This window comes from Ursus arctos, unplaced genomic scaffold, assembly GCF_023065955.2.
Source record: "Ursus arctos isolate Adak ecotype North America unplaced genomic scaffold, UrsArc2.0 scaffold_22, whole genome shotgun sequence".
NCBI lineage: Eukaryota > Metazoa > Chordata > Mammalia > Carnivora > Ursidae > Ursus > Ursus arctos.
Window position 1 is genome coordinate 56,637,378 of NW_026622897.1, and position 12,181 is coordinate 56,649,558.

A 12,181-nucleotide genomic window follows, 5' to 3' on the forward strand; every position below is an offset into this window, starting at 1 on the left:
AACAATAATTTGGGATTCTCCCCACTTATGTTTAAATTTTGAGTCTCCTACATTGTACTTTTGAGTACTTTGAGTATGTGGGTGATGGATCTGGCCAGTGATGCAATCTGAAAAAAATGTGAAAATTGCTCCCTCTAGTCTTTAGTAAATAGAGTTCCCACAGATTGCTAGATACGGCCCATCTTCTCTACTTACAGTCCCTTTAGATTCTCAGATGCTCCCACCATTTCTGGACCACTCTAGAGCATATGAGTCTTGAAGTCTACCCTTGATTTCTGTCTCTTACACTCTGCAAATAAGCCTGCCGATCCCAATATCTTTGAAACTATAACTAGAATGTAATCATTCTTCATCACCTCCAAAAATGCCTCCTTTTTCGAAGCCAACATTATCTCTCACTTGGAAAATTTCAGTAGTTTCCTAACTATTCTCCCTGCTTCCCTCCTTATCTCTCCCTACCACCCAATCTGTTTCACCACAGAAAATATCTTGGCCTGAAATACTTTATTCTTTATGATGTAACAACAACACTTTGTCATGCATTTTGTGCCCAAGATACTATGAAGTGTTTTTGGTAAAGAAAATAGTGCCCCCTATAGATGTGCACGTCCTAATGCCTGGAACCGGTGAATATGTTACCTTTACGCGGCAGAAGGGATTTTGCAGATGTGATTGACCTTGAAGACCTTGAGATAAGATTATCTTGAATCATCCGTGTGGGTTCATTCTAATCACACGAGTCCTTAAAAGTGGAGAACCAGAGAAGTGGCAGCCTGGGAAGGACTTGATCCACCACTGCTACCTTTGAAGATGGCAGAGGGAGGGAGATCATGAGCCAAGGAATGTGGGCAGTCTCTAGAAGGAGAAAAGGCAATGGTATTTTTCTCCCTTATGCCCTCTAGAAAATAATGCAGCCCTGTTGCTGCCTTGATTTTAGCTCAGTGAGATTCATACCAGTCTTCTGACCTACACAACAGTAAGTAATACATTTGATGGAAGAAAGCCTTATTTGATTTATAGCATTACCAAGGATTAGAGAATTTAAGTAACTTACTTAGGTCTCTAGACCTAAGAAGGAGAAAAGGCAATGGTATTTTTCTCCCTTATGCCCTCTAGAAAATAATGCAGCCCTGTTGCTGCCTTGATTTTAGCTCAGTGAGATTCATACCAGTCTTCTGACCTACACAACAGTAAGTAATACATTTGATGGAAGAAAGCCTTATTTGATTTATAGCATTACCAAGGATTAGAGAATTTAAGTAACTTACTTAGGTCTCTCCGTTAATAAGTGTCACAACCACTATTTAAAGCTTGGGCTATTGCAGACCCTTTTAGGTTTTAAAACTCATTCTCTAGAGAATCTTCACATGACCATTCATCTACCAGTAATTCCAATTCAAATTGTTCTAGCACAAGCATGTATGCATGCTTATGTGCTAGCCTGGATGTTAACACGCTGTCACCTGTGTATGCTTATATTTTGCATATGAAGGTTGGCCTGTTATATCTTCTCATGGTGAACTTCTTGAGACCGTTGGAAACATTTTCTCTACTAGTCTGGGCAAATTCCAGGGCAGTGACCACATTCCCATTAGTCTCAGAAACTTCTTGGGGATTATGTTTATTTATCCCCTGGCCAAAAGAATGTTACTTTTTCTCACAGCACTAGAGTTATAATATTTTAGTATTCTCTGAGCCAGAGCTTGGTGCACGCGCATGGAACAGGTGTGCATAGTGGTGGAGCACTGGCACACATTGTACTCATACTCTCAAAGTCTGGTCCTTCTCACTGCCCTACTCTCATGCCAGCCCAGCAGAACAGTAGCTGGTAATTCAATTCAACCTTCTGAAAGTCTGAGCAAAATGCCCCTCAATAAAATCACTTAGCAACAGGAATATGCCATTATCAGTCTGTCAATATCCATACTATTGAACCTGGGAAACATTCCGCAGTCTGTGACATCAGTGGACTTTATATTAATGTTTTCCAAACTTGTTAACCCAAACAGGAAGAACAGAATTAGAAACAAGAAAAAATGTGCCATTAGGGACTTGCAATAAATGTTATTTATTGAATGTCAATATTTTACTACAGTGAACAATAAAATATCCTTGCCTGTCAAATTAGCAAATTTTTTAAAGATTTTATTTATTTGAGAGAGAGAGAGCACAGAGGGAGAGTGAGAGGAAGAAGCAGACTCCTCACTGAGAGGGAGCCCGACAAGGGCCTGATCCCAGGACTCTGGGATCATGACCTAAGCCGAAGGCAGATGCTTAATCGACTGTGCCACCCAGGTGCCCCCAAATTAGCAAATTTTTAAGAAACTTATAATACACAGTGTTACGTTGCTGTGTTATTGTGGACTAAGCACTGTTTTATAGTATTGGTATGAACTTTCTGGAAGTATATTTTCCAGTATATTGTTGGCTTAAAAAGTCCATTATATTCTATTTCTAGAAATTAATCCAGAGATACAGGCCACTTTTTATATAGAGTAACATTTATTGCAGTATTATCCACAGTAGTAAAAAATGTAGGTAACAAAAATTGTCTAAGGCTGTATTAATGGCCAAAGGTTGAAGGCCACTTACGAGTATCCACAGTTTTAACAGAAGCTGTCTGCCAAACATGGTTAATGTCTCTACCACAGAGGTGAACGTGTTAGTGTCAGGTTCAGACCCATTATCAGAGCAGCCTAGTGCCTTTGTAAGATTGCAAGGGATATACAAAGTTTTGTATTCTTTCTTAGTTGCTTCTTATTTTTTTTAATAGACTATTCTTTTTTAAAAAATTTTATTTAAATTCAATTAGCCAACGTATAGTCCATCATTAGTTTCAGGGGCAGTGTTCAATAATTTATCAGTTGTGTATAACATCCAGTTCTTTAGAGAAGTTTAGGTTCACAGCAAATTGAGTGGAAGGGACAGAGATTTCCCCTATATCTCCTGTGCCCACAGATCCATAGTCTCCCCCACCAGCGTGGTTTATTAGTTACAATTGATGAACCTTCACTGACACATCATTATCACTTGAAGCCCATAGTTTGTATTAGGGTTCACTCTTGGTATTGTGCATTCCATGGGTTTGGACAAATTTATAACGACCATGTATTCACCATTATAGTATCATATGGAGTAGTTTCACTGCCCTAAAAATCCTTATAGTGCCCCGCCTAGTAATTCCTCACTCTTCCCCAGCCCCAGGCAAGCCACTGATCTTTTTACTGTCTGCATAGTTTGCCTTTTCCAGAACGTTACATAGTTGGAATTATACAGTATGTTGTCTTTTCTAACTGGCTTCTTTCACTTAATATGTATTTAGGGTTCCGTCGTGACTTTTCATGGCTTAGTAGCTAATTTCTTTTTAGCAGTGACAGTATTCCGTTTTGTGGATATATCATACTTTATTTAGACACCCTACTCAAAGACATCTTGGTTGCTCCCAAATTCTGACAATTATGAATAAAAGCTACTATAAATATCCATGCGCATTTTTTGTGTAGATATGTTTTCAACTTCTTTGGGGATATAAGGAATGCAATTGCTGGATTGTATGGTAAGAATATGTTTACTTTTACAAGAAACTGCCAAACTGTCTTCTAAGGTGTCTGTACCATTTTGTATTTCCACCAGCAATGAATGCGAGCTCTTGTTGCTCTACTTCCTTGCCAGGAGTTGGCAGTGTTGTCAGTGTTCTGGATTTTGGCCATTGGAAAGTCATTATTGTTTTAATTTGCATTACCCTGAAGACATGTGATGCGGGGCCTCTTCTCATATGCTTGTTTGCTGGATCACTTTCTTTTAAGTTATCATTTTGTATGCCTATGTACAAGTTAGCCACACTCCCAAGATACTCAGAATGCCCAGGAACAGTCATGGGCTCTGAACTAAATCCTATTGCACTAGCCTCAGTGAGTATAGTTATTCAGCAACTCCTTTGCTACCTGGTTCAATGTCTTATGATTTCTGTGACACTGGCAAAAGCCTGGTGAGCAAACTCATGGGTGATCCATTAAATGGTGCTTCTCTCTTACTTTTACCCTGTGCAAAGCTTTGACTTTATAGCAAGCTGTTCAGGGGTCAGAAAGCTCTTGAATGAGAACTGGACTCCTGGAATCTCCAGGACTTTTCTTTGTCGCAGTAAAAGTGAAGCTAGACTGCAAAGAAATTGCCCTTTATGGCCTGTTTTTCAGGGCACAAAGGGTTAATGGAACACAGGTGTATAGAGTTCTCTCCTAGGAATTTGATTTTCACTTGGGAAAATGTGGATCTTACCAGGCAGCTTCTGGGCCCCTTATAAAGGCTGCTTTTCTGAGAGCTGATACCTGAGTATTCTCTGTGAGTTTTCTTAGCCGAAGAGAACTCCCTTGGCAATGGTTTAAGGGGACGGGACTGATCAGGGAGTGTTTCCCTAGCCTTAGGACAGAAGGATCTTTCTGCCCATAAGTTTGTGAGGTTGAGATATCTCTCTCTCTCTCTGGCTTTAAAAGACTGTCTGCTACTGCCTGGGATGACTCTTTAAAGAACAGGGCATAGGAGCAAATGACCTTCCTTTCCAGACTCAAGATTTCTTCTTTGCATGAGGTCAGTGTTTTAGTGCATTGAAATCTTTTCTGAATACATCAAGGATGGTACTGTCTTCAGATAGTTTATGAAACCAACAGGTCAGAGAAAACTGGTGAACTTGGTAGTACATATTCAACAGTTTCATATATTATATATATTCATGTATTATATCAATTTAAAAATAATGTAATAAGATATACATTAAAGTCATGAAGTTATGAGCATGTGTTCATTCATTCAACATATTTTAAAAATTAAATTCCTTTTATTTTTTTAATTTTTATTTTTATTTACTTATTTATTTTTTATTGCATGGTGCACTGGGTGTTATATGCAAGTAATGAATCATGGAACTTTACATCAAAAACTAGGGATGTACTGTATGGTGACTAACATAATATAATAAAAAATATTATTAATAAAAAAATTCCTTTTAAATAAGTAGTGACAAAGCATGGAATTTGAAGTCAGAGAGAACAGAGTTTAATTCTTGGATTTGCCATTGTCATGTTGGATAAATGTGAGAAAGTACATGATTCCTCTGAGCCTCAGTTTTCTAATCTTAGCTTCAGTTTTTCTCATCTGTAAAAAGGAGCTCATAAGACCTAGTGCGTGTTGTGATAGTGATGGATACAAAGCTTTGTAGTGGGGGCGGGCAGTCTGTATGTTCTTGGTAGTCTGGTTATAAGGATGTGTAAGTCATACAAGCCCTTGTCTTGTCTTGGAAGAATTCTCCATTGGGGAGAAAGAGACATTTAAATATATCTTTCCCTGAATAGTTATTTAATACTTGCTCATTAGTTTCAGTGAAAGAAGACCCTAGGGGGGTTAATACTCATAGAATTAAAAAGAAAAAAAAGCTATTCTTTTCCCACAAGCTTTACTAATGGAGTTCCCTGCATTAGAATAGTCCTACTCTGTTTCCCTTTGAAAAAAGAGACCATTAGAAGCATGCAAATCAGTGGAAAGAGGATTCAGAGAAAGAGATACAATGAAGTAAATTGTTTGTTACATAGTAGGCATTTAATACATTATCACTATTGTTATTACACAGAAGGCTAGTTTAGATACTTCTTACTTTATTTAACTATAATAAAAAGAGCATTAACTTGAGAGCCTGCTTTCTTATATTCAAAATAAAGAGGATATGATTTAAAGGTCCTTACAACTTCACATAGAAAAATGTATTTTTATCACCAGGTCTGTCTTCGAGCAAAGTCGTAGTACCAAGGATGAATACTAGATTAATCAGAAAAATGTTAGCTGATCTCCTATTTTAAAATATGCCAATGTGGTTATGAATTTATTCATAATTTGAAGGGGCTGTCAGGAGTCACAATATATGCCTGATATTAAGTGTCTAGGGTCTATTACTATTATCGGATACAATGAATTCATTTACTGAACAGATACTCTTAGAAACCATTGTGTCAGGCACTTTTCCTGGCTCTGAGATGAGAGGTCTGAGAAAAACTGATGAGAGCCTTGTGTTTTCTTTCCTGGGGGTTTCACCTTAGTGCCACGCCTCTGCAGTCTCATCACTAGGTGCTGCTTCTGTCTTTTTTGAAAATACTGCTATTCTCCAGGGCTCTTTCCTCTGACCTCCTTTTCACTGCTCCTGTGACTTTAAACCAGCCATCATTTAGAAAACTTGTAAGCCTTATTATCAAGTCAGGAGTCCCTTTGTTGGGAAAGCAAAGGTGAGTGCATATTCCAATTCTTGCTTGTAAGTCACAGGTGAAAAAGTCAGGTTTGTCTTCCAACTGAGGTGCAGGCATTGAAACAAAACTCATGGATCTTGTTTTGTTATACATTGCCCCTCAATTCAAATTTTCTTTTATTATTATTATTATTATTATGTTCAATTAGCAAACATATAGTACATCATTATTTTTTGTGTGCGTTTGAGTTCTTAAGAGCTTCCTATATTGAACATTTTTCTCTTTTCTTCTCTTCAGATGCTGTCTTCATCACATCTCATGTAATGAATTATTCCCACTCTGGCCAAAGCCAGTGCCTGTTCATATAACGGTTAGAATGAAACTCACCAGGTTGACTTACACTTAGATATGTTCTTTCCCAGAGTTATGAACAGACCTTCTGGAGTACCAGGTCTAATTATAATTCTGTCCACTGCACACACTGACATTTTGTAGATATTTAAATATTTGTTGAGCGAATACATACATGAATGAATAAAAGAGGAGCACCTATCTTAAAAATCAAGCATTATTTTTGTAGATAAAAATAAGGTGTCGGAAACTTAGGACAAGAATCAGTATAGAGGAACTTCTTTGATCCTGCAGATGTCTTGATCTGGGTGACCACACGCTCATATCCTCCGACAGGAGATGGTTCATAGTCATCATCCGTCATTTGAATGGAGATGAATCCAGACTCATTAGGGTTTCTGAGGGACCACACCCCCAAACCTTCCACGCATTTCCTTATCCCTTTGCAATAATGGAATATTAAGAATCTTAATCAGGTAATTCTGCTCCAATTATTACCTGTTAGCTTGCAATTAGTTCCTTTGTTCTTGTAAGGTTAACTTTGGGCCATATTTCTTCAGGGAGAATTTCCCTTAAACAGCACCAGATTCATGGCTACTACCTGTATAATGAAATAATTTTATCAACTGTCACCCATTGTAGTCTATTTGCCAGATTGAATTTGTTCTTCTATAGTAGTTCGTTTTCATTAATAGCTGTTGTGCATTAATTTAATCAGTGATATTTTTCTAGAAAATATTTAATATTATCTTTATGATCCTATTTTCTTTGGGTGCCTAAGGACTTATAAGTCTTAGTGGACTTTTTAAGGGCAACTGAGAAGTGAAGAAAAACAGGATGAATTGCCTTTTGTTTTGTCACAGGGTTGCACAGAAATGTCCTGTCTCTCCATGTTGTACATGGAATCATAGAACTGGAAAATATTCTACCATTATCTACTCTAACCTCTCTCTCTCTCTCTCTTTCTCTCTCTCTCTCTCTCTCTCTCTCTCTATATATATATAGAAATATACTGAAGCCTAGATATAACATGTTTCTCTCGCTAAAACCCAGGTGTCCTCCTACAATTTAATGTTCTGTCTCTTTTCCTAGTTCATGCAAGATCAATTCTAAATCTAGGAAAAGGATAACTGGGTATGCACTTCCATGGGAAGACAAGACAAGGCTCACTAGCAATCCTAAATTGTAGGATATGTAGAAGAGAGTGAAAATGTCTTTCTTGCCTACTTTACAGGATATGGTGCTTTCCTCCAGGGAAATCTGCTGTCTTCATTCATCATGCCATCCTTCAATCAGAGCATTTTCCACCCTGCAGTCTTCTTTCTTACTGGCATCCCTGGTTTTGAAACTTACCATGCCTGGCTCTCCATCCCTTTTTGTTGTCTCTATGCCATTGCCATCTCTGGGAATGGCATGATCTTGTTTGTCATCCTCACTGAGTCGAGCCTCCATGAACCCATGTACTATTTCCTCTGCATGCTGTCCTTCACAGACCTAGGGCTGTGCCTTTCCACATTGGTCACCATGCTGTGTATTTTCTGGTTCAATGCTCGAGAAATCAGTTTTGATGCCTGCATTGGCCAGATGTTCTTTATCCATGGTTTCACATTCATGGAGTCCTCAGTACTCCTGGCAATGGCCTTTGACCGCTTCATTGCCATCTGTAACCCATTGAGGTATGCTACAATCTTAACCAGTTCAAGGATCATCAAAGTGGGCTTTGCCATTGTTATTAGGGGGACAATGCCTCTAGTGTCTTTACTCCTACTTCTAAAGCGTCTGTCCTTCTGCCGTAGCCATGTTCTGCACCATTCATATTGTTTCCACCCTGATGTGATGAAGCTTTCATGTACAGACACCAAGATCAACAGTGCATTTGGTTTGGCCATTGTCATCTCTACTGCTGGCATAGACTCTGTCTTGATCCTCCTCTCCTATGTTCTGATCATCCACTCTGTGCTCAGCATTGCCTCCCCAGAGGAGCGGAAAAAGGCCTTCGGTACTTGTGTTTCACACATAAGTGCTGTTGCCATCTTCTACATCCCCATGATCAGCCTGTCACTGGTGCACAGATTTGGGAAGCATGCCCCTCCCCTTGTGCATACTCTCATTGCCAATGTTTATCTGCTCATCCCTCCTGTGATGAATCCCGTAATCTACAGTGTGAAGACCAAGCAAATTCGCAAAGCTATGCTCAAAATATTCTCTTTGAAGCTCATTTAGGCATTTTTCATTATATCTTTTCTTTCCATAGTCTCTCTGACTCATATTTGGCTATTTATTGGAATTGAAAAAGTCTGTTTATAAGAGCTTTCATTCTATTCTGATGATGTAAAAACTTGTTGTTTACCGAAGTTCTAGACTGTGGATTTTTTGAAATAGGGACTCTGTCTAGTGTACCTTTAGCCTTGTTACCAATGCTTCAGCTGCACAGAATAGGACCACAGTGAAAATATGTCTAGAAAGTGGACAAATGTATATTTAAATTGTAAATTGACTTTACAGATTAAATAGTCTTAGAACCTCTAAGGTGTTAGCAATTCAAGGGATGTCTGTTATCATTTACATCAGTAGGAAAGCCTAAGTTACAGTAATTCTTACCATGTATTGGTAATGATTATTATTTCCCCAAATAGACTATTCATGACTACAGAACATGAATTAGTATAAAAAACAAGAAGAAATCAAATGAAAAGCATACTTTCCTCATTCTTAAAAGTTATTCAGGTCCCTTTTATAAATGTATTAAAAGTTAATTATGTAATATCCAATGATTTGTGCTTCAAAATATGTATCTAATGGGGGAAAGTGGGCAAAGATGTATTATGATGTTCAAGATATCATTATTCATTGCAAAGAAAATTTGGAAACTTCTTAAACAATTGCTTAAGGGTATTGGTTAAATAAAATATGAAGTATCATGCAGCAAGCTAAATACTGATACAGATATAAATGATATATTGTTAAGAGAAAAGATAGATTAGTCTAGAGGGAACTTATCATTGTTTGTATATATATTTCATTTGAATATACACACTCATGTACGCACATGCCCACTCACACGTATGCATTGTGAAAGTATGAGTAGACATATTCCAAATGTCAGACTGCTTCTTTTTTGATATTTGGAGATTGGCTTGTTTATATTTTCTTAATACCTTCCTGCAGCTTATAAATGCTCAACAATGAGCTTTGAAAATTTTTCAGATAATGAAATAATCGATTTCCATTTAACACCACTTCAGAACACAATTTTTTTGTTCTTCATCTTCCAGTGCATCCTCATTACCATGGGTCTTCATAATCTGTCTTCTACACTACTGATGTGTAATATGACATCCACTTTCTGTTTTGTACTGACTCTGGTCCAAAACCAGCGCATCAGAACCACTTAATATCCTCAACCCCACCCTGGAGCTAAGTCAGAAACGCTTTAGGTGGAGACCAGGAGTTTGCATTTTAACAGGCTACCTACAGGTTATCGTGCATGTTAGAGTAACATTCCCCTGGAATGTTTCTCTTTTGAAAAAACACAATAAATTCCTTGCCCTTTGTCTTTGATCATTTTGCTGTCTATGAATGAAATATTCACCTGCTTTTTCCCCTTCTAGTTGCTTTTTTCCTTCTTTAGGTGCCATTAATAAATCATTGTCTTATAGGCAATCAGGTCCATCTTTCCTGACTGACTTAAAACTTTTTGAAAATAGCCAGTGTGCTTTGGGATTGATATATCATGCACAGACCCAGTATAGTACTTAATAATAGCTAATTTAATACATGCTTATTGAATTAACTTGATTTTTACATAACTTCGCAAATATTCTTCTTACATAATTTGGGCATTACCATTTGGCGAACACTATGGGAGTACTGGTGTTGAAAAAGTGAAAAATGAAAGCATAGTCTCTATTTTTAAGGAGTAACAATCTGACTAAACATATCTAAATTGAAGTAATGTTTAGCCAGTTGTTTCTTTTGAATGAGACTGGATAAAACATTGAAGCAGATACTAAGAGGAATCATGGATAGTGATTTCTCTCTTTCCTAAGAAGAACCTGAATTAAAGGGAATATCAGCAATTCAGGAAAATGTTAGCCTGAGGAGAAAAATACAGCTCCTGGAAATTTACTGTTTAACAGAGGAGATATAATACACATTCAATTCTAAGCAGTGAAAGTGTAAACATAAGATATTCAAATTTATGGATTCTCAGGAAAAGTTTTGAAAATGGAGAACTTTGAAGGTGAGGAACCATATATATTTTTTTTCTTTGAGTATAGTTGACACACAATGTTACATTAGTTTCAGGTGTACAACTTAGTGATTTGACAAGTTTACACATTATGCTATGTTCACAAGTATAGCTACCATCTGTCCTGTTACATTGGTATTACAGTATCATTAACAGTATTCCCTATGCGGTGCCTTTTATTCCTCTGACTTACTCATTCCATAACGGGAAGTCTGTATCTACCCTTCCCCTTCACCCATTCTTCCAACTCCCCACGCCCCCTCCCCTCTGCCAACCATCAGTTTGTTCTCCGCATTTATAGGTCGGATTCTGCTTTTCGTTTGTTTACTCATGTCTTTTTTTAAATTCCATTTATGAGTGGAATCATACGGTATTTGTCTTTCTCAGTCTGACTTATTTCACTTAACAGAAAACCCTCTAGGTCCATCCATGTTGTCTCAAATGGCATGACCTCATCCTTTTTTAAGGCTGTGTAATATTCTAGTGTGTGTGTGCATGTGTGCGTGCACGCACGCACGTGTGTGTGTGTGTACATACCACATTTTCCTTATTCATTCATTTATTGATGGACACTTGGGCTGCTTCCATATGTTGGCTATTATAAATAATGCTGCAATAAACATAGGGGTGCATATATCTTTTTGAGTTAGTGTTTTCATTTTCTCTGGGTAGATACCCAATAATGGAGTTATTGGATCATGTTATTTCTATTTTTAACTTTTTGAGGAACCTCAATACTATTTTCCAAACAATCTGATTAAGAAATGTGTGGGGGACCTGAATAGATATTTTTCCAAAGAAGACAACCAGATGGCCAACAGACACATTAAAAGATGCTCACCATCACTCATCATCAGAGAAATGCAAATCGAAACCATAATGAGATATCACCTCATACCTGGTAGAATGGCTAAAATCAAAAAACAAGATGCAACAAGTGTTCCTGAGGATGTGGAGACAAGGGACCCCCCAGGCACTGTTTATGGAAATGTAAATTGGGAAGCCATATTTTTTAATTTAAAAAACATAAATGTATTAGAGAATATTTTTAGAAAAACAACAATATTGACTTATGCTTTAATAAGAAATTACATATCATTTTGCATGCAATGGTTATATGTACACTAATAAAATTTATTTAAAGTATATTTCTTTCTTTATAAAGTGATATAATTCATAGAAAAATACCTAAGTATACTTTTTTCTCTTTTAATCTTACAGGCAACACTTTTTACTCCTTCTTAGCTGTGTTTTCCTGTGAATTCAATATCATCAAATACAGAGGTCTATATATTTTCACAGCTTTTTCTTTTATTTATAGACTTATGAAACAATGCTTGTTCATGACTAT

The 12,181-nt window shown here is 37.2% G+C and overlaps 1 protein-coding gene across 1 annotated transcript; it reads left to right on the forward strand.

Moving 5' to 3' along the window:
* The first annotated feature begins 7,737 nt into the window (after positions 1-7,737).
* LOC113269235 (olfactory receptor 51F2-like) lies at positions 7,738-8,845 on the forward strand. The gene has a single exon (XM_026517944.3). The coding sequence runs from the start codon at positions 7,857-7,859 to the stop codon at positions 8,799-8,801; it is 945 nt and encodes a 314-aa protein (XP_026373729.2). The 5' UTR covers positions 7,738-7,856; the 3' UTR covers positions 8,802-8,845.
* The last annotated feature ends 3,336 nt before the right edge of the window (positions 8,846-12,181 follow it).